This window comes from Lytechinus variegatus, chromosome 13 (assembly GCF_018143015.1).
Source record: "Lytechinus variegatus isolate NC3 chromosome 13, Lvar_3.0, whole genome shotgun sequence".
NCBI classification, from domain to species: Eukaryota; Metazoa; Echinodermata; class Echinoidea; order Temnopleuroida; family Toxopneustidae; genus Lytechinus; species Lytechinus variegatus.
In genome coordinates this window covers 19,790,217-19,812,647 of record NC_054752.1, presented here as the reverse complement: position 1 = coordinate 19,812,647, position 22,431 = coordinate 19,790,217, and the positions used below count along the sequence as shown (strand labels likewise).

At 37.3% G+C, this 22,431-nt stretch overlaps 1 protein-coding gene across 2 annotated transcripts; it reads right to left on the bottom strand.

Moving 5' to 3' along the window:
- Positions 1-1,017: 1,017 nt before the first annotated feature.
- Positions 1,018-22,417, bottom strand: LOC121426143 (ASNSD1 upstream open reading frame protein-like). Of its 2 annotated transcripts, none has more exons than XM_041622320.1 (4): positions 22,249-22,417; positions 4,916-4,969; positions 3,265-3,340; positions 1,018-1,076 (listed from the first exon to the last, which is right to left on the bottom strand). In XM_041622320.1, exons 1-4 carry the CDS (start codon positions 22,321-22,323, stop codon positions 1,027-1,029), a joined length of 255 nt encoding a protein of 84 aa, XP_041478254.1. In that variant the 5' UTR covers positions 22,324-22,417; the 3' UTR covers positions 1,018-1,026. The 2 variants fall into 2 exon arrangements, with proteins under 2 accessions (XP_041478254.1, XP_041478255.1); XM_041622321.1 differs by having other exon boundaries at positions 3,265-3,337.
- Between the last annotated feature and the right edge of the window lie 14 nt (positions 22,418-22,431).

Sequence of the window (22,431 nt, the reverse complement as noted above, 5' to 3'; positions counted from 1 at the left end):
ACCTCAGGGCCCCAGGTCTAATTAGATTTTTTTTTAAACCTCTTTCGAGTTACCTCATTCCAACTACAGGAATTAAGCAAAGGTTTTTTTAAGGAATGATGGGGCTTTTCTTAATGTAAGAGCTGATTTGAAAAAAAATAAAAATAGGCATTGATAGTGTCATTTACAAAAAATATGTAGAAATAATCTATTCTGAGAAGCACTAGTACTGTTTCGAAAGGTGAATTGCTAATTCGTCCACTGCCAACTCATCCACTCACAAGATGGCCTCCCTTCATTTAGTCTAATGCCATTCCGTCCATGAACGACAATTTGGTCCAATCATCACTTCGTCTATGACTGTTTCGTCTCATAACTAGTTGGTCTAATATTCGTTTGATTTTCATTCAATTTGCCCAATTAACACCTACTCTAATTAGACCAAAGAGTATATGGACTACACGGCTACTAAACCAACTGGTTATTAGATGAAATGGTGTGGACGAAATGGCATGAGACCATGTGGATATTGGACGAACTGACGGTAGACCAAATGATAGTAGACGAGTAATAGTAACTGGACGAATTGGCATTGGACCAAATGGAAATAAACCTTTTGAAAGGGCTGCGGTTTCTAGCCCTGTGCATTCAAGGAATTCATCCTGCTGGATTACCATCCACCGACAGTGTGTTGCATGCAACCCAACGTGGGTATCAAATTTCTTGTTGTGGAGAGCATGCCCTATCTAAGTTCACAAGATCCTCTGATTGAAAGATAGTGAGAACCACTAGAGCAAGATGCCCCCACGATTCCCAGAGGTTATTATTCATGGGTATAATCAGTAGCGGACCGTGACCCGGTCCGCCACTGGGTATAATAATAATAATAATATAGGTATATTTACCCAGGGAAGCCGCTTCAGTTCCGAAAACTGTTCTCCCAGCGAGCCCTGCTATTATTATTTGACAAACTTGCAAATAATTTATACTATTATCTTTTTTTGCATCAATTTCAGTTGTGTACAAATAATCTTACTCTTCTAATTGTCATCGTTGCTCTTGTTTTGCCTTCATTTTTTCCAATGTCTCGATCTGACCTACAAGATAAGAAAAATAAAATTATACAGGGTGCAATGAAAATGAAAGGGTGGCTGAAAAAGCTGGCTGCTATGGCTTCAAGCAGTTATCTGATTACAATAGCTGGTCCCTGCATTTTACCCTAACTACTTTTTTACATGCTTTATGCATAATTCTCAGTCTTTGTCTTTCCCCATTATTAGAAAAAATGCATAACTCCTGTGAAAAAAATGAAAAAAGATATTAGACTCATATGACATTTGACGTTGTAAAAATGCTATGCAGAATTGTATAAGGTTTTACACTTAATACTGCAGATTAGATGCAACAAAAAGAAACATGGCATGATCATCCAGAAATTGTTAATGTTCTGAAACATTTTTTTCTTTAAAAAAAAAACTATGAAATTTTCATAAAATATTTGTATGCACACCATAGGTGATATTCAAATGAGAGAGCTGATGATGTCACACAATCACTATTTCCTATATTTTTTTCCATGTGCATCTAATGCATGTATATTACAGCAATGGCAATTACACATCCTCAGAAAGAAACTAATTGATCTCTTTTCACATTTATTATAATTAGAAAAAATGACAATATTCCATATTTCACAAAATAAAATATACAAGAAATAATCAGCGGTAGATATCTTCTTCTTCTTAGTTGTTCTTCCCCCGGTATTCGAGGATCAGCGGCTATCCGCAGGTTGGGTGTTGAGTAGAAGTAATTTCTCTACACGAATGTGATGAATTTTAAGAATGTATCTGAGGCAGTGGGTCATAACATTGGCAGCAAGAGTGATAGAAAGGTGCGAGGAGGGTAATAAGATATTAGTGGCAAGGATGAGGGGGTGAGCAGAGGTGAAGGCTTGGCTGACTGAAGCAGGGAGGTTTAGAGATAGGACATGTTGAATGAGAACACACCGTTGGGGTTTGAGGACTGGGCAGGAAGCAAGGAAGTGGGTGGAGCTTTCTTCCTCCGTTGAGCAAAGTCTACAGGTGGCGCTGGGAGACTTGCCTATGGTCTTCAGTCTTTGTTGTGTTAGATATGTGCCTGTCAGAAGTTGGGAGCGAAGTCTTGCAGCAATACGGAGGTGTGAGGGAAGTGCAGGGGGGAATAGATGGCTAGGGCCGGGGAACATTGGTTCTCTACTAGTAATTTGAAGAAGGAACTGGGGCATATTCCAGAAATAGCATGACTTAGGGGGTGTTGCAAGAAACTATTTGCGATCAATTGCAAATACTGTATTCTGTTGCAATTTTACAACTGATAGATCAACGTTAGCTGTAGCAAATCAGATTAAAACTTCTGGTTTCAAGGAGCAAATTAGCAATCAATCACTAATTTGCAATTACATGCAAGACATACGATGGATTTAGGGACCAAAAATTGACTTGCAATTGATTGCAAGCTTCTTGCAACACCTTCAAGCAAACTTATTGATTAATATGCAGAAGTGAGCATCCTCTTATCATCATTTGACAAATGCAGTTAATCCTTTCATACTGCAAACAACTGGGAATTTAGGTGTAACACTAAATCTCACATAAATCTTTGTGAAACACCCCCCAGATACTCATGAGACTGTTTTGTGTAGTTAAGCAATAGTTCAAAATGTTATCACTCTCTTATTTCCCATCCAATTTTAATGAAATTTTGCTCATTTGATTTTTCTCTACAGTTACATGATTTATTCAAATCAATGTCACCTTGTTGTCCCAGGGGGGGGGGGGGCACAGATTCCCCCTAAACAAGTACAGCCATATTTTATTGTTATGTCACAGGTCCTTCGGTCGTCAGTTTTACCTTTGCACATCATTTGGTTTAGTACCACCCCACCTTCCACACCTTGCCCAAATCGGACTCTAAACACGTAGTGTTGGGGCAAAAAGGACATCCTTTATAAAACATTTTAATTTTGTTTTATCATCCCCACAAATTTGACCCTAAGTACATAACTTTCCTAGCGAAATAGATACCCTTTTTCATTATTTTGTGTTTTTGACACCCTTATCACGTTACGTATGTAACGTGCCCTATCTTGAAAATGACATCCTTTTTACATGTTTTTGGGGCCGCGCATGTTATCCACTCGTCAATGTAAGTGCCCCCCCCCCTGGGCTTGGTGTAGACTTGACCTTTTTACATACAGTCTAGATTCTGATTTATAGCTTAATATCAAGTGGCATTTTGTATACTTACTCTTGCACCGACTTTGACAATGAGCTTTGTCCGAGAGGAAGAACACATTGCTATTTTGTTGTTGCGTGTAGACCTTCTGAAATGATCATAAAGAGAGGATGTCAAATCACATATTTCTCTGATCATGTACTTAAAGTGTTTTAGTTGTATTTCATACATGTACCACACTTCAAAACTATATGAGTGTCATGGTCTAGTGGTTAAGACTCTCGTCTCTCAATCTGAGGGACGTGGGTTCAATTCCCAACCATGGTGTGATTGCACAGCAAGAAATTTACCCACATGTGCAGCTGCACTCAACCCAGGCGAGGTAAATGGGTACCAGCAGGAAGTAATTCCTCAAAAGAGCCGTGAGCACCAGAATAGGTAGACTAGCTTGCCGGGGTAAGATAGGAGTGCCTTGAGCACCTAACAAGGTGGACACATGCACTATAAAAAATCCTATATTATTATATTATTAATTTATCATTATTATTAGTAGTAGTAGTACAAGTAGTAGAAGTAGTAGTAGTAGTAGTCGTAGTAGTAGTAGTAGTTGTAGTTGTAGTAGTAGTAGCAGTAGTAGTAGTAGTAGTAGTAATAGTAGTAGTAGTAGTAGTAGTAGTAGTAGAAGTAGTAGTAGTAGAAGTAATAGATACAATAGAGTGGAATATCAAATCATTGAGTTTTTTCATGGAAGTTAGTCATTTTGAGACCATTTATTAATTGGCTTCATATCAATTATCCTTTAACTATCACTACCTGTCTTACTTTTAAAGAATAGAACTCTTTGGAGTTATGAATAATGATCATAAATCAAATCTGACATGTCATGAATACCAATGAGGGCCGTGACTAACAACCAAACAAATGATGAACCCACACATATGCTTTGAGCATCGTGGGATCAAGTCAATAACAACAAAACAACAGAAGCCTATAAAGTATAACTATGAAAATGATTTTTAGAGGCTTGTTAAGCAGTACAGTCAAACCTAGTGGCCACCTGTCTATAGTGACCACCTGCTTATACTAGTCACTTCAATTCCCCCGCAGGAAATTTGTGTGTTGCAGACCCTGCCTATAGTGGCCACCTGCCTAATGCGACCAGTGGCCACTCATTTTTCGTCCCTTGGTCAATATACCACCCTCTATAGTGGCCACTAAAATCAGCTACACTGAAAATTTTGACTCTGACAGTAATTGAATTTGTTAGTCCTTGCACTTGGAGCTGCATCTAAACACAAATCATAACTCTTAAAATAATGATCATACAATCAAACATAAGTATTTGGTGTATTAGAATAGATCCAGATATGCAATATTATATATAAAAAAGTAAGTCATTAAATAACACATATTCTGTGTCAAGTGTATTGCACAATATTTACAATACACGGCAAATCCAAGATGGCTGCCAACCTGTCTATAGTGGCCACTTGTGTCGTTCCCTTCGGTGGCCACTATACACAGGTTTGACTGTATATTAAGAAGATAATCTTTAGGCACTGTTAATAAATACCTGTATTACTATGTAGTATGTATGGTTGTAATTCTCTTGTTTGTTTTTAAATTCTGTTTGTTGATTATGCTGTTGTATTTTCAATGAATACTCAATTATACCAAAAAAAATCCTCTTTGCCTTGAAGAAAGGGTTTTAAGACCTACTTACTGCATTTTTCTTCAGTGAAGAAAGTTCACTCTGAAGTACTTGGAGCTCGCTAATCTGATAACAAGAAGAAAAAACATACTCAGTATCAATAGTGGGTATCACTACTAACACATACAATTTATAACACTCTTCGAAGTTCAAACAAAAGTGCATGAAAAATGGAAATATGACTGATGCAAAGAAGTAAAGTAAAAGAATATCAATGACAAAAATGTAATTACTGTAATGTCTTATAATGTTTGTTAATCAGAAGTAATGATTTTTTTTTAATTATCATATAGGCCTAAATACCCTTGGAGGGTGGGGGACAAACTTGTCGAAAGAAGTGTGTTTTCAGGAGTGACTTTAAGGAGAATGAAACCATTGGAACAAGATAGCTTGTGTGATAACAGAAAAATCAAAGAAACAGATCAACGAAAGTTTGAGAAAAATCGGACAAATAATGAGAAAGTTATGAGCATTTGAATATTGCGATCACTAATGCTATGGAGATAGCAAATTGGCAGTGCGAAAAAGATGTGTGATGTCACTTGTGAACAACTCTCCCCATTACTTTAGTATATATTTCACTAGAATTGCCTTTTTTTATCACATCTATCCATAAATCATGTGTTCTGTCTACATGAGGGCATGTAATGCATATTTTTTGAGAACACATCATGGATAAAGAGTTTGTATCATCATAAGAAAAAGCAAAAAGATACATTTTGAGGGTATTTCATAGTCCACCAAAGGGAAAGTTTTTCATCAGTGACATCACACATCCTTGTCGCATTGCCAATGGGAGGATCTCCATAGCATTAGTGATTGCAATATTCAAATGCTCATAACTTTCTCATTATTTGTCCGATTTTTCTCAAACTTTCTTTATTCTTATTCTTTGATTTTTCTGTTTCTACACAAGCCTATTTGTTCCAAAGGTTTCATTTCCTTTTAAATATTCAAAAAAATGATTTCTCGTACATTGATGGAGAGTGGGAAACTCATCCAAGTCAAATGTATTGCTGCACACATGCATGACCAATTTATTTCCAAACACCCCCTAAATAAATTTTCGCCCAGAACTGTTTTCTCCGTGTGCAAAATAACTCCCTAAACAAGTTTTACACAGGCTTTATTTACACATTTTGGCCTCTAAACAAGTTGTCGCCAGAATATGACCCCGGGGAAAAACATACCCTATACAACCCACTTGCCAACATTTGAAATCTAAAAAGAGGGACAAATTTGGCCGGGCGGCCCCTGGACCCCGGCCGGCCGGGGGTTCAGGGGGCCGCTTAGCTTAGGCTCCCGACTTGGTTCAGGGGCAGCGCCCCAATTGGGGCCTCAAGGGGCGTTGCCCCCTTGAGGCTGAAAGAAAAATAGCACTATGGAGGGCCATTAGATGCTTAAAATGATACCAGAATCACATAATACATATATTAATAGACACTCTACACACATGCCCCAGTTCTGTAGTTCAGTATCCATGATCTTGAAAATATTCTCCCCTGTTGATCTGTCAGAGCACTGTTGCAGTGACAAAAGTTCACATGCTACCTGACCAATATTATCGTCATAAGTTTTCAGGAGTATTGGGTACAGTTTCACGGCTCCTTGATCGGTACTGCCATCTGTAGTCTGTAAGGCTGATGCTTGACTTTACTGACCAAAGCTTTCGCATAGCTGTCTGCTAGGGTACAAAGGATGTTACTTGTTTTTGTCCGAGCAGCACTGTAACCCTTGGCTTAGCAATTTTTGAGTCGGGAAACATTTGTCTGATTCTGAACAAATCACCAGCATGGTCAGAAACATCAATTGCAATGTTATGTTCCACCAAAAAATCAGTAAATCTTACCTCGGCTCCAATGACAGAGGTATCCTCTTTGGGCATAAAGGAAGATATTTTGGACATGCGAGTCGCATCGAGATCCGCCTTTTCATTGTCGATGTGTTTTTTCTTCTCGGCGTGCCTTCTTATATCATTAGCTCCTCCACTTGAGATTTTAATTTTATGTCCTGCCGGCAACACATGCAAAATGCAAATTCAACGCCTTCCCAACAGGTAATCCTATACCAATATTCCCATAATTTTACCACAGTGGCGCTGCGAGCAGGGTACGAACCTGCGCGGGATTGTGCATTGTGCTTGTTTTCTTTCACTTGTTTGGCTGAGCATTAGTTCAATAGTTTGTTGAATACTGTATAGTCACCACATTTTCCAATTTGAAATAATTATTGTTTTCTGGATTAAAATAAAATAAGTGGATACTTATTTTCAGCCATTTTCCAAGGAAGTTCCTTGTTTAATAATTTAAAAAAAAGATAGCTTGACTTTAGGAATTGAAATCAGGATAGTCTATATTTGATATTCTTCGGTATATTGGCTTGCTATGAAATCTCAAGGTGGGATTAGGAATTTTGATTTCTGCTTGGAATTCCGCATTATCATCAAATTTGACATTGTTCTGCGCTGAATGCAATTTAGCAGGAAGGTATTTTTAGCCTGGAATTTTATATTCTACTTATATTCCTTCACTGTGATTGGTTTAAATCTTTGAACTAAGCAAATTTGCAAAGAATTTTCTGTTAATAGGTCCAATTGGGTTTCATGTTTTTGAAATATGGTGGTTTGAAATACTTTTGATCAAACTGTGGAGGATACCACATGTTTTCTAGAAGTCAATGGCAGACCTCTTCCACTTGGTTTAATAAAGAAAAAGTTTCTGTTTTAGACAAACCAATTTATGATGGCATTAATGGTAGTTGGAAAGTTTTTCTTCAACAATTTTCTCGGTATGCCGATAAAGCAGGTTGGACCGCCAGGCAGAGAATCAATAATTTGTATTTGTGTTTGCAGGGGCAAGCTGCTGAATTTTGTGCAGCTATATTTGAAAGCAACCCAGAATTGATTACTTTGATTTAGTTTTTGAATTGGGACATAGGTTTGGAATCGATTCACCTAATACATACCCTCAGAATGTCCAAACTCACCGAGGGCATCCTGCTTTTGTTTATAGCCAATTTTCTTCACATTATTTTCCAAACCCCAGAACACAATGTCCAGTCCAGGCTACCCCTGATATTTTGCGGGATTCTACCCCAAAATCATGTAAATATAATTCAAGGGACTCTGATGGAGTTGGAAAGTCTCAATGGAAGACTGAGATGGCCTCTATTAATAACAAGTTAGACAATCTCATTAGTACCCTTGCTTCATGTAAACGTTCAAAATCTAATAATTCCCCAAACTGGGAAGGGTTGAAGATAAAGGCCGACCTTCAACCCCAATAACAGAAGGCCAGGGTTCCAAAAAGAAATTAGATCCACCCAAATCTGGTAGTCTGATCTCTGTCAATGGGGAGGGCTTTGACCCAACAGTTGAAATAAATGTGGCTTTGACCACAGCTCTTGAAACTGAGGGCTCCCAAACCATTGGGGAGGGCTTTGACCCAACAGTTAAAATAAATGTGGCTTTGACCACAGCTCTTGAAACTGAGGGCTCCCAATCCAGTGGGGAGGGTTCTGACCCGAAAGTTGAATCAGAAGTGGCTTTGACCACAATTTTTGAAACTGAGGGCTCCCAATCCATACCTGACCAGGGACTGACTTCAACAGTAAGGGGGAAGTTTGATTTCAGTAACAAATTAGATGAAGGTGTTTCCTCATTTTCTAGTAAGGGTCCATCCTTATTTGTTAATACTCCTATTATTTCTGAATCTGCAAAGGAGCAGTGCAAAAATATTATTTCTGATCCTTTATTTTTAAGTCCTAAAGTGGTAGAAAGAGAAGCCACTCCTGCCAAAACAGAGTTGAGAGCTAACACTGTAAATAATAAGGCTGTCAACTCTGATGACATTTCTGAGAAATTGTATTTCAATCCAAGTCTGAATCGATTATTGTAAATACTGGTAAGATTGGGTTGAATTTGTTAGGATTTAATCCTAACCCAGATAAGCATGCAGTCTGCTGGGATAGAGCTATAACTATCTCTTGTCAAGGTCTCTCTTGCAATGACCTGCAAATTATGCATAATAGGTTTGCGCATGATCACCGTTGCTATCCCTTTAGGTTGTACGGTACAACCTTGGTACCACCGTGGAATTGCATGAAATTATTTTGCCTGCATACTTTCAAGAAATGTATTTTGGCATTGATGATTTTCCTTTACTATAATTTGAAAATACCTTGTTATTAATTTGCTCAAATTTGATAAGGTATTCACTGAAGAGAATTCTCGTAACATACTTTGTGTATTTATTACTCAGAGACAACTTGTCTTGTATTCTTTGATTTTGTTCAATTTTTGACAAGTTTGGGAATTTACACCATTGCTTGGTATTCATATTTTGTACCAAAATTGATTTAGATTCAAAAGCATGGTGTTCTAAATATCCAAATGTGAAGATAGTCTTCCATTTGGGATTAGGAATCAAAATCCTACACTCGTCATCTGCACAGGTGTCTCGAACACAATTAACTCAAAGTGTCGAGAACACAGCCCCCAAATATCAGTCCCAGGGGAACGAAACCCTAGAAGAATTAAAAGACAATCGTTCGCTTAAACATTAAATTAATAAAAAGGAGGGGGTAGGGAATAATGAAAATTTCATTAAATATTTAGTAATTTTATTGATTTAAAATAAATCATGTCTGTGAACATTGTTACTTTATCCCTTTAAAGTTTAAACAGTTATATTGGGGAATGCTTTGGAAGTTAAGTTTCTTCTATCCAGGCTTATGATGCGCATATAACATACAGCACACCCTTTAGGTTTTATCAAAAGGGGTAAAATGCTTCTGAATTCAAAATGATTCAAAGTTATTTCCATTCATAATGTTTGTAAACAGATTCCTCAGGTAATTGTGTTCAAAGTTTTTATACAAAACTACTCCCCTTTTAATTAAGCAGATGCTTTAGATAATTTCTTTAAGTGCTTTCTATAGAAAGCTATTTCATTGATCAAGGGTTCTTCAGTCAATTGGAGGATTTGCAGAAAGCCTCCGAAAATAAGCTATTGATCAATTTCCATCAAATAATACAAATGTATTTTGTTCAAAGTTTCTTAAGCAGACCCTCTGAATATTTGAGAGCAGACTTGAGAAACACCAAAATCTATTGTCTTCAACCCTGGTATTTCTTCCATTTAATTGCAGAACATACATAATAGGTTGGAATTGCTTTTGTCTATAGAAAGGTAGGGCAATCTAATTGTAACATGACCTCAACTTTTCAGACTAAAGGTGAAAGCATTGTAAATGGCTCACCTTTGGAGCAATTCCTCTTCTAGGGCAATGAGTTATGTAATTTGGATTCTTTCTCTTAAGAATCTTCCAGGGCTACTGTAGATACAATAGTTCATTGGAAGCCAAGTCTGTGTGAATTAATCTTAATTGTCCAGACAAGATTGCCTGAATTAATCTTAATTGTTAATCAGGGGTGTTACTAGGGAGTTCCAATTCAGTTGGTTCAGCACATATTTATTTTGAGAGTACTTGCTATTTCCCCATGTGCTTGTCCATGGTCAAAATAGTTACCTTGGAATATTTTTTGTGCTGATGAGCTAACAATGTCTTTGTTGAGTAGCTGCAAAATTGACATTTTTACTATCACTCAGAATGTCAATGACACCATTGAATACAATTCTTCTTTAACATTGACATAAAGTCACTTAAAATAATGGGAAATATTATTTATCATTATGCTATAGATCATTAATTAACTTGAAAAGCTGACACTGTTTTGATATTTTTATGTAATTGGAGACAAGAATTATACAAATGTAAACACTTGTCAATAATTTCAATCTATATATATCTTTGTGATAGATGGGAGATTAATTTGTGGTCTTTTCTTAAATTAGTTAATGAATAGAACTTATACCTTGAGCAATGAGTTTCCAGTCCATTGCTTTCAAAATGTTTGAGTAGTTTACAAATCAGGTGAAAAATATTATGCTACTTAACATTTTGGAACAATATTCCTGGGATATTTAATGTAGGTTACATGTGTGTGAGGTCTTGAATTTTATGACTTCAGACGTTAGCATTGTGCAGAGCTACATGTATTCATTTTTAAACTTCACAACCAGAAATGAGAATGTGTTCTTTATTCTGGTTATAACCTCCTTGGGAATCTGTTAACTTATAGATTTCTGCAAGGAAGATATAAAAATTGTTAACTAAGCAAATTGATAGAGTTCACTAAGGTTCTCTTTTTACTGGATAGATGACAAATATTAACAGATTCTCCTGAATCTGATTGCTTGTCTCTTGGCAAGGAGGGCGGAGATCTATCAGAGGACTCCAGACCCAATCCTGTCCGAGGACTAGCCCCAGAAATTGGGATTTGTACATTGTATTTATTCAGTAATAATAATCAAGCCCCAAATTCTTACAAGTCTAAGAATTTATCTTTTTGGAAGGGGTTAAAAAATAAAGTCAATTTTATAGAAATGTTGAAAGACCTTTGGGTCAACTATTTTTCTGGCTGCTGCAAGCATGCATTCATATATTCATATGTACATTACAAATTTTAGACATTCCAGTATTCCTCGGATGAGGTTAGCTTGTCAAGTGAAGGGTTCAATCAATTAAAAGGATCCTTTCATAAACTCACATTGATGAGCTACCCCATTAATCGTCTGCTCAAAAAGCTGTAACTTTTTCATAAGAATTATTTTTTCTGGTTTAAGGGAAAATGTACATATCGGCTTCCGTAGACAATTGTTCAGGTGTCGTTCCCTTACAGGAGTAAGATTTCTAGATCTTGACTTGTGGGATGATAGCCACCAACAAAGTCTTCCCAAGCATTATTCTCATTTCCCTTGTGGGCGTAAGGCTTGACCTTAGCTCTTCTGGCAGTCCATTTTGATATTAATATATTTTTGCAAAACTTTAGAAATCCCTCTTGTAGTCTCGGTATTAGCATCAAGTTTATCATGTGGCAGCGTTTGTTTGATTAAAATACTTGTATCCAAAAGTCACATTGATAAGTCCCCCCTTGACCTTTTACCTGAGAAGTTGGATAGTTGTTTTATTTAAAATAAATTTGGGCATATAAATATACCGACTAAATGGCATGTTCATCCTCTGACCCTTGCGACTCCAGACAGTTTCTTGCAAACCTCTGAGAGCGGCAGTGGATTAACATTTATCGTTCCCTCCTTTCACTGAGGACTGCTTAGATCCACATGTGTACATATGACATATGGCCGGACGTCGGCAGTCCAAAAATAAGGGAAGTAACGATGTTCTAAAGTCGGGGGGAGTGTGGTAAAATGTACCACAGTCTGGGGCACGCGCGACTGCTCCCTACATATGGTACTGTGGGATGGGTTGGAGCATAGAGGATTCATGTACAATAGAGGCTGTGTGCACACAACAATAGATCCCAAGCCCTGTGCATTCATCCATGCTTGGGTGCACAACTCAGCAGAGGTGCATTGTCAGGCCAGCCAAGAGATCTCATAATCACTTGAAGAGTCGACATGAGCGAGACGAGGACGTCTGTGAACACAACACAACCTTTGCTTCGCCCTTTCGCTCTTCGAGGTTATCTACAACAAGCTACTATATATTACATCTACACCAAGAATACATCACATCTATATATACATCAGTTTCTTTGGTAAGTATCACTGAATTCCCTCCTGATAACCCCTTTCCTTCCTTCCCAACAGGTAATCCTATACCAATATTCCCATGAAATCGTTGTTTGTACTCCCCTTTAAATTTCTGCAACCGTTTTCCACTCATTTTGATCAAATCCTCTCTAGTTTTGCGAAATAATCCCGTTAAATCCACGATCGTTACATACCCCGTGCACAGCTCAGCAAGCGTTAATACATGTCCCACATATAGAGATCTGTGCTGTGCATACATGCGTTGTGCACAAGTACATGGGCACTCCGCATCGCATGCAAACAAACCACGTTTTCGCAGTCTAGTCAGTCGCATGTGTACACCGGTCACACAGCGGAAAATCGACTTGGGAGAGCGATCGAAACTTGACATACCGTACACATGACCGTACATGTACCATCAGTCAGTTTCGTTGGTGGGACTGTAACATTACGTGTATCGATAGCTCAAACCCGGGAAGTCATAGACAATACTGTACATTTCGTAATATTGAACACGCGCAAACACTTTTTTCTCTTGTTTTCTTTATTGATTTTTTTTTTGTCTAGGCTCAAAAATCGGAACATTCCGATTTTTCTGCTCTAAAAAATTTTAAAAACGGGACAATTCCGATAAAAACGGGACAGTTGGCAAGTATGTATACACGTTTGGCTAGTCTTAAAAAAGAAACTTTGGAAAATAATCCCCTAAATAAGTTTGAATCCACGATTGACCATTAACCAGTCTCTCAAAATTACCCTTTTGTTTTTAGATCAGTGTTTTTGCTACTCCTAACGAATGCGCGTGCGGGCTGCATCCAAAACTGAAAAACAAAACAGTGCCCCTTTAAATGTGTTTTTTGGATCATGCATGTGAACAGTAATTGTTCATTGAATGAGTGTTCACATCCATGTTTGTTCATATTCTATGGTGCGGGTCTTAAAGCTTCGCGCCATTGTGCATACAATTTCAAGGCAAAAGAAATGCACTCTACCTCTGTGTGTGTGTGTGAAGCTGTGACGAAAGATCACTATTAAATTTTTCTACAGAGGCTGCAATAAAACCTTGAGGCAATCATAACCTTGTTCATTGAATGAGTGCCTTGATGTAGAGAAAACAACAAATGTTTGGAATTTTTGAGTTATATTCATTTTAATTTCATATTATATAAAACGGACAAATTTTAGGAATTGAGGCACAGGAAATACTTTTTCCTTGCATGACTTAAAATCAAGTGCGTAGCCTTAGGACCCCTTCGAAATCGGATGGAGAGGTCAAGAGGTTTCGGAAAACATGGCGGGATTTTCTTTATTGGTGAGTTTTTAACTTTTGTAAGATTTTCTTCTTGGTTAAGCCTTGCGGATCTTTAGAATATTCATTACAAATTAGTAAAATATCATTTGTCAAAATTTTAAAATTGGCATAGTTTTTATGACTATGCCTGGTTTGAAAATCTACAGGTAGAACTGTGGTATGCCAATGCTGTACTTAGCACACACTTTAAAAATATCATTAAAATATCACTTTTGTGACCAAAATTACTAATTACCATTAAGTTGCAATATATTTTTCATTTGTAACTTGGGAATAATTTTTGTATTCACCAGAGCGCTCAAAAACTTGATTTTTGGGCATATTTTTGTGAAAGCCCTCTATTGGTAGAAAGTAATATGGCAATGCAATTGTCATTTCTCAATCGCTACTTTTAATTAAGAAAAAATCATTTAAAGAATTGAATTTACATAAGAGCCAAGTTATTTGATGAATAGCTGTTAAGGAAAACTGACAGTGTAAGAAAATCAAGCATTTGTCCCATAGAAAAAGAGAAAATAAGCCTAACATTGCCCCCCCCCCCTATTTTGCCACATGGATATGTAACTGAGAACAAGGGGCCCGTTTCTCAACACCGTCATAAGTCTAACTTTTTGACTAAATTGGATATAGTGAGCTACTTGTCCGCTAACCGTTTCACGAAGCCCTCTTTACCAAGATCGGGAACAACCTCAATAAATATTTATGACACCTCCGAACCTGTCATAACTTCTTTCCTAATGACGTAGTGGCATCACGTGGGTAGACTATGACATGCAAAAGTGCTGAGAAATTTGAAAATTATAATCTTATGTAATCAACCATATAGGTTGAAATTACATCCCAAAATAAGTGGGATAGTGCATTCGATGATCATTGTAATACAAAGAAACTATGAAAACTGTTGGTAAAACGCCACAAAACCATTCATTTTGAAAAAGTAAAATAATTTAATTGATAAAAATTCCACCACGTCAGGCCATCGCTAACTGGATTTGTATTTGTTGATTTCAGACCCTATTGACATTTGGATAAATTCTAATCTCTAATTTATGCATAGAATCTGTCAAATCGTAAGATCGATATCAAAGATTTATAAAAAAAATGTTAAACTATATTTCGATGATGCTTGGAATCGTAAAATATTGTATAATTATAATCATAATTTTACAAATAAAACCGTTATGGTTTACTTTCGTAAACTATTAAAATTGGATATCCCGAGGTACCCATCTCAACGTCCACATGTGATTTTTTAGTCATGAAATGAATTATTCATAATTCCATTTTTCAGCAATTGAATGCCCTAGTCTTCATGGTCTAAGTATGTATGATGCGTAATTTACCTGTGCTATTATTTTTAAAAAATGTAATCCCAATTCATCACAATATTTGCAATTTTGTCATAATTTTTCTTTTTGAAAATTATGCTATTTTGTGACTAATACCCTTTTTACACAGGATTTTCTTAGCCCCAGACTATCGCTAACCCCGTACTATTTTTTTTTCCTTTTCACACATGCCAAATTGTTATAGCTAACCCCGGATAAGGAATGCTTGCTTTTCACACACGAAACTCACTAACCACGGACTAGTGGTAGCTCATGCTTTAAATACATTTGTCGATCATTCGTAGTACAAGTACTTCACTCGTACACTTTTCACACGCTAAAATTTCCTCAACCCCATACTATAGGTGAGGCTAAATTGCCATTTAGCCCCACCTATGGTACGGGGTTAAGATTAGCCCACTTTCGTTTTACACTAGCGATCTTAACCCGTACTATCGCTCTTAATAGCACCGCAATTGCTGGGATAACCCTGCTTTTTTTGCAGGGCCAAATAATCCCGTACTAAAGGTTGGGTTAGCCCAATTTGCAAAAATGCTGTGTAAAAAGAAGGCTGGCTAAGCTTAACCAATTCATACAATTCATAACAAAAATGGCCGATCGAGACGGGGGTAGAAGCACTCCTAGTACCAATGAGGTCCAAACATTAACATGTATGGACCTCATAGGCGACATTACCCAAAAATATGGGTTAGACAATGCTGTTCTGATTTCCAACCCAAGACTTTGGTAAATGTACGCCTTAATACAAATTGGAGTTAAGTGATATGACTTTCATTTGGTGGGGAGACATTAAAAGTATTAATTAAGTAGTTCAAATTAAAATAGATTATCATTAAACTTACATTTCAGGCCCTTTTGTTGTTTTTCGGTGAGCGTTCCACACAGCTGCGACGAGTGATCAACTCCGAAGTGATACGCGAACTGGTCAGCTGATCGGTCAGGTGATCGGTAGATTATCTTTTTGTCAGACGTTCATAATTTATGTAAAGCGTATCAATCTTCAGTATCTTGATTCCAAAGTATCAGTATTGCAGATGTCATTATTGATTGGAATCAGTGGCGGATCAGGGGGGTGGGGGGTGAGCATTTCTGGCGGATCGGGGGGTGGGGGTGAGCATTTCTGCCCGATCCCCCTATTGAGATTTGTAGTAAATATTTTGGAAATTAAATACGTTGTTCATACTAGTTATGCGACCCCTCCCTTATGATGATCACAGCATTATTTGTAATGGGGATATTTCGTTCATAATATTCTTTCTCTTTCTTTCTCTTTTTTAGCCTTTTTTTGCTTGTTAAAACCTTTTTTCCTTTTTTTTTGGGGGGGGCTCGCCAAATTTTACGTGGGTCAAAATTACTTCATTTTTTTAGTGACAATCTTTTTTTCATTTGTCCAGTTCTATGCGAGACAAAATTACCTTCGATCATTATTATAGTTAAAAACTTTTTTTATTTTTTATTTATTTATTTTTTTTTTTTTTTGGGGGGGGAGGTTGCCAAATATCACGCGAACGTTTTTCAGCTTTTACTGTTTTATTCGACTTATAATCAAATATTAAATGGGGCTTACACCACAGTTTTTTTTAAAGTCAATTCATAAGAATATTCCTCCTCGGGATTTGAGCTTTCTTTCATGAAATATCAATTTTTTGATGATTACCAAAAATACTTTAAAATTTTTTATCGGTGTATGCCTATAAAGCTTTAGCTCATGCGTTGCGCCTGCCATATTTAATGCTGATCAACTTTATGCTTTTAATGAATTCCTAAAAACAATAAATTCTCAGATCATCAATTTTGTCGCAATCGAATAATTCGATTGCGTCTCTCTATCAGTTTTGAATATTCATAAAAAATATCAGCTCGTGCTTTTTGCTCATAATATTTTGATTAGTAAATTCTTCTCTTATATAATCGAGTCGGATAGATAGATAACTAGAGAGAGAGTTGGGGGGGGGGGTCCCTCAGCTACTTGTCCTTGCTTATTTGTTATTATTTGTTATTATGCTCATGTTGTGAGAGCTTTGTGTTTTCACATTTTTTTCTTTTTCAACCTTTTTATTGTCTCGGAGCTTCCCTCTATTTCTTTACACTATATAATGTAGTCCTTTTTACCTCATTGTTTCAATCATTGGCGGCGGAAGCCCCAAATTTTAGGGGGGACAACCTAAAAAAATTTGACAAGCAAAAAAAAAAGGCTCTCAACCCAAACATTTTAGGGGGGACGTAGGAAAATAAATTGACAAGCAAAAAAAAAAAGGTCAACAACAAATTTAGGGGGGAACGTCCCCGCTTCCGCCGCCTATGGTTTCAATTCTTTTTTTGTTCTCATTTCAATGAAAACATCATTATTAAACTGACGTAGAAGACTTTATTACGAAATTTTGACATTGTTTTGTTTCATTTGTTTGGCTTTCTTTTTTTCTTCTCCTCATCTTCTTTTTCTTCTTACTTTTTCCCTTTCCTTATTTTCTCTTCAGTATTTCATTCAGGTATCCGCCAATTTATACAACACCAAGCATATAGAGGCGGATAATCAGTGAGGGAGCATGACGGTGTGCCGCTCTAAAAAAAAGGAGGAATATTGAAGAAAAAAAAAAGAAGGGATGGGGAAAAAATAAAGAAAAAAAAAAGATGATGATGGCAATGACGATGATGAAAATTATCTTGGTGATGATGATGGTTGTGGTGACGGTTGTGGTGATGATGATGGTGATGCTAATGATAGTGGTGATGATGATGACGAGATGTAATTTTGTTATTTTGTCTTTGAAAAAATTTAGTGCAAAGTTGAATTCATTTAAAGTTTATTATGAAAATAGCAGAAAAAAAATTGGTATGCGTTCGAGGAAAATCCATCCCCCACCAATCTTTTTCAAAGGTAAGATTTTTTTTTTGCCCGGGGGGGGCCACTTCCATTCACGAGTGGATACCATGCGCGACCATGGGGTCTCGAAAAGCACCCTAAACACGTAATTTCCATATTCTGAAAATGCACCCCTTAACAAGTATTGGCGTGTGAAACCCTACCCTTAACAAGTATTGGAAACAAAACGATACTCTTGGCAAATATTCCCTGAAATGAACCCCTAAACAAGTACAGGAATGTTTTATTGTTACGGGTCCTTCGGTCGTCGGCTTTACCTTATTTGGCTTAGTACGACCCCACCTTCTACACCTCGCGCAAATCGGACTCTAAACACGAAGTGTTGGAGCAAAAAGGACATCCTTTATAAAACATTTTGATTTTGTTTTATCATCCCCGCAAATTAGACCCTAAACACGACGGTTTTCCTAGCGAATTAATAGATACCCTTTTTTCGTTATTTTTGTGTTTTTGACACCCTTATCACGTTACGTAGGTAACGTGCCCTATCGTGAAAAGGACATCCTTTTTACGTTTTTTTTTGGTCGCGCATGGTATCCACTCGTCAATGTAAGTGGCCCCCCCCCCCCAGGTTTTTTTGTGACGGCGTAGGCCTTTGCAAGCAGCTATTATTATGGTAAAAAGTAAATGAAATGTCAAGAAATACATGATAATGATTTTTATGGTACATTTTAGTAGGCCTATATCAATTCATACTTGTTATCAAAAAGAAAAAAGTGGGTCGTTACGGACCATTAAAAATGGGAAATTTGGGCATTTTATATTTAGGATAGAGCAACTGCTCGTTATAGACGTCACAATGAATCAACCATTCTAAATTCTATCAACTCCATTTTTTGTCAAATAACACCTTCATCGATATTTTGAAATGATTTTTCTCATATTTTCATCATCTTTTTATCAGGGTGAAATTCCCCTTTAATTTACAAAACAGATTCGCAAACAATATCAAGAGTAGTGGGAGGCAAGGGTGGAAATCTAAGGTAGGGGACCAGGGGCTGGAAACAGGCAAAAAAAAACAAACTAACAAAAAAAAAACAAAAGGAAGGTTTATCACCCCCCAAAGAAGGTCGTCTCGTCCAAAATACATGTTTTACTTCGATTTAAATGATGTAGGCCTATTTCTTTCCATCATATATAAAAGAACAAAAATAGTAGGGGGACATTTGATAATGTGCCCCTACTATTTTGGGTTAGGGGGAAGTGTCCCCCTGGGATTTGCGCCCATGTGGGTGGGGGGTGTTGCACCTCCTTTCGGAATCATTATGGAACAGTGTGAATAGTCGCTGTGATTTTGATCTCATACCTATAAAAAAATAGAACAGAAGAACGCCTTGACCACAGGCCAAAATGCCTAACAATTTTTCCGCGGCATTAGCGACTCTCGTAAGGGGCGCTCCATTTATAAATAAAGTTGCATGTGTAGCTGTCTATGGCAACAGAATCTATCGCAGAATTGAAGCCAGAAGCGTGGGAATTTTCAAGAAAATTCAAGAAAAGAACCGGTGAGTACCGATTTAACAGTACTAATCTAATTAGTTACATGTATCGCTTGTTCACTGCTACCATCTGGCCTGTGGAGAATCTACAGGTAGGACTATGGTATGCCAATGCTGTATAGAGCCACACACAAAAAATCATTAAAATATCACTTTTGTGACCAAAATTACTAATTTCCATACATTTTTAATTTATTTATCATTAGTAATGTGGGAATAATTTTTGTATTCACCAGAGCGCTCAAAAACTTGAATTTTGGGCATATTTTTGTGTACGCCCTCTATTGGTGGAAAGTAATATGGCAAGAAAATTTTCATTTTTTGATCTCTATTTTTAATTAAGAAAAAAATGATATAAAGAATCAAATTTAAATAAGAGCCAAGCAGTATAAATTAACAGGTCTAATGGAAACTGTCAGTGTAAAAAAATCAAGCATTTGCCCCAAAGAAAAAGAGAAAATAAGCCAAACATTGCCACCCTTATTTTGTCACACATGGAGATATAACTGAGAACAAGGTTATATTATAACCTTGTTCATTGAATGAGTGGTTATATCATAACCTTGTTCATTGAATGAGTGACATGTATTGAATTATAAGAATATTCAATTTTTCGTGAAACAAAGCTTAGTTCTAAGCCTAGGGCGGCCCAAATGCGCGTGAGTGGAGTCCCAGTTTCTTAACAGGGTAAGTATTGCGTTGTCGCCTAGAGTGGGTAGGAGACAACTTTTCGTTTTTTGAGAGGTTCCAGTCTGTGCCCAGATGTCGGAAAAACTGCCACTCGTTATACCATCACCCATATAATCGTGGTAAGTGCATAATTTCTGTTTTCATAATTTATCTTGCTAGATATTTTGACCATATGATAATCTACCCTTGTCCCGTGAGTATGGTGGTCAATTACACGGTAAGCTCCTGGGCTCCCGACTGCGTAGCGGGCGGGAGTTCCCTTGGGTCATAGAGATGTATATATTGACACTAGAGTAATCGCTCGCATTGACGCGCGCGTAATGCGGCTGTGATTCCATGTATTGCGCAGCCGCCATCTTAAAGAGGGCAAGAGCGCGGATTTATAACACACGGCTCTATGGGAGAATATCACATATTTCACTTTTTTACATTATATTTTCAATTTAATGCTGTATGCAACGTTAAAATCACAAGGCAAAACATTTTTATGTTAAAATATATGATAACCATGCATATTTTATAAAGGAGATGGACTGAACATCCAGAAAACGGGGGAAAACGACGAGGTCGACTGAGTAGTAGTTATTCAATATATAGCATATACCGTGACAAGAGTGTCAGATAAGGTCAACTTAACACTTTAGAGTGTTCATATGTTCTCTTGATTTGGTGCTCATTTGACACTCAGTATTCAAGCAATATACTGGATTGAAAGAACACTTAGAGTGTAAAATAAACACCCAATACTCAGAAGTGTTGAAACAACTTGGTGCTCATTTGACACTCTGGCAGTGTTCAAGCAATATACTGTGTTGAAACAACACTTAGAGTGTAAAATAAACACCAAATACTCAGAAGTGTTGAAACAACACCGTGACAGGTGTTGGATAGAAATATTTTAACAAAAATTAGTTACACTTCACTGGAGTAGCTCAACACTGTCTGATGTTGGGGTAGTTTTAAAAAAATACCCTAGTGTTAAGTTACACCGTGAGGCTACAGGTGTTAAGAACTTGAAATCGGACACCAAATGGTGTGAATCCGAACCGTGAACCAACACCAAAGCTGGTGTTGGTATTTTTTTTTTTACACCAATGGGTGGTTTAAACTTCGGCGTTTAAATGTTCGTTTCTGCAGGTGTTCGAGGGTGTCAAATGAACACCAAATGGTGTCAACTTCATAACATTCTCCGACTCGTGTTCAAATCGAACACCAAGACTGGTGTTGATATATTTTAGCATCCTAAATGTTGGTAATCTTAACACCAGTGGCAGTGTAACTCCAACACCAGATGGTGTGGTCCTTTATTGATTGGGCTGCTAGATTTAACACCCGTGGTGTTAAATGTAGCTATAACGTCGCATAGTCTCCAATATTATATTTAATGGGATTATCAGTGATTCACCATATGATTTCTACTTTAATTTCCTCAAAATTAACTGAAAGGAGGGGAAACTTCAGACCAAGCCCTGATCTACATCATATAATGCACGTACAGCAACCTATTTTTCCCCCTTTTTCTGGATGTTCAGTCCATCTCCTTTATAAAATATGCATGGTTATCATATATTTTAACATAAAAATGTTTTGCCTTGTGATTTTAACGTTGCATACAGCATTAAATTGAAAATATAATGTAAAAAAGTGAAATATGTGATATTCTCCCATAGGGCCGTGTGTTATAAATCCGCGCTCTTGCCCTCTTTAAGATGGCGGCCGCCCCGAACATGGATTCACAGCAATTTGATGAAGTCCGCCCTCTAGTGTCAATAATATACATCTCTATGCCTTGGTTAGCTCCCGCGTAACGCGCGCTCGGACCAAATGACAATGTCGATAAACACAAATTTATACGTATGGGACTGAAGAAGTGAATCTCTTACGAATTAACCTACCGGTGGTAAATCTTTACAGAGCTACAGACCTGATTCCGAATTTCATAATGCAGTTAAGCCAATAAAAGTGAGAGATTCTATTCACAAATATGGACGATACCTGTCTATTCACATGGATTTTTTCTGCGTCTCCAACATTCGATGTCGAATAAAAATCTCCCATGGGCGCCGCCATTTTCTCTCAATCTGCGCGCGTGGGGCAGGTGTAGTCGCCGAATGAAACCGTGGACTGGCGGTCCAAAACGGCTAGCCGATTAGTCTCGCCAGTACCAAACGGCTCCAG

Bases quoted from the DNA above. Each gene is read 5' to 3' on its own strand.
- LOC121426143 (XM_041622320.1), bottom strand. From the start codon at position 22,323: ATGGCGGCGCCCATGGGAGATTTTTATTCGACATCGAATGTTGGAGAC. The intron at 4,970-22,248 runs GTATCGTCCATA...TCTTGTTATCAG, and splicing joins AAATCCATGTGAATAGACAG to ATTAGCGAGCTCCAAGTACT. The intron at 3,341-4,915 runs GTAAGTAGGTCT...TGATCATTTCAG, and splicing joins CTTCACTGAAGAAAAATGCA to AAGGTCTACACGCAACAACA.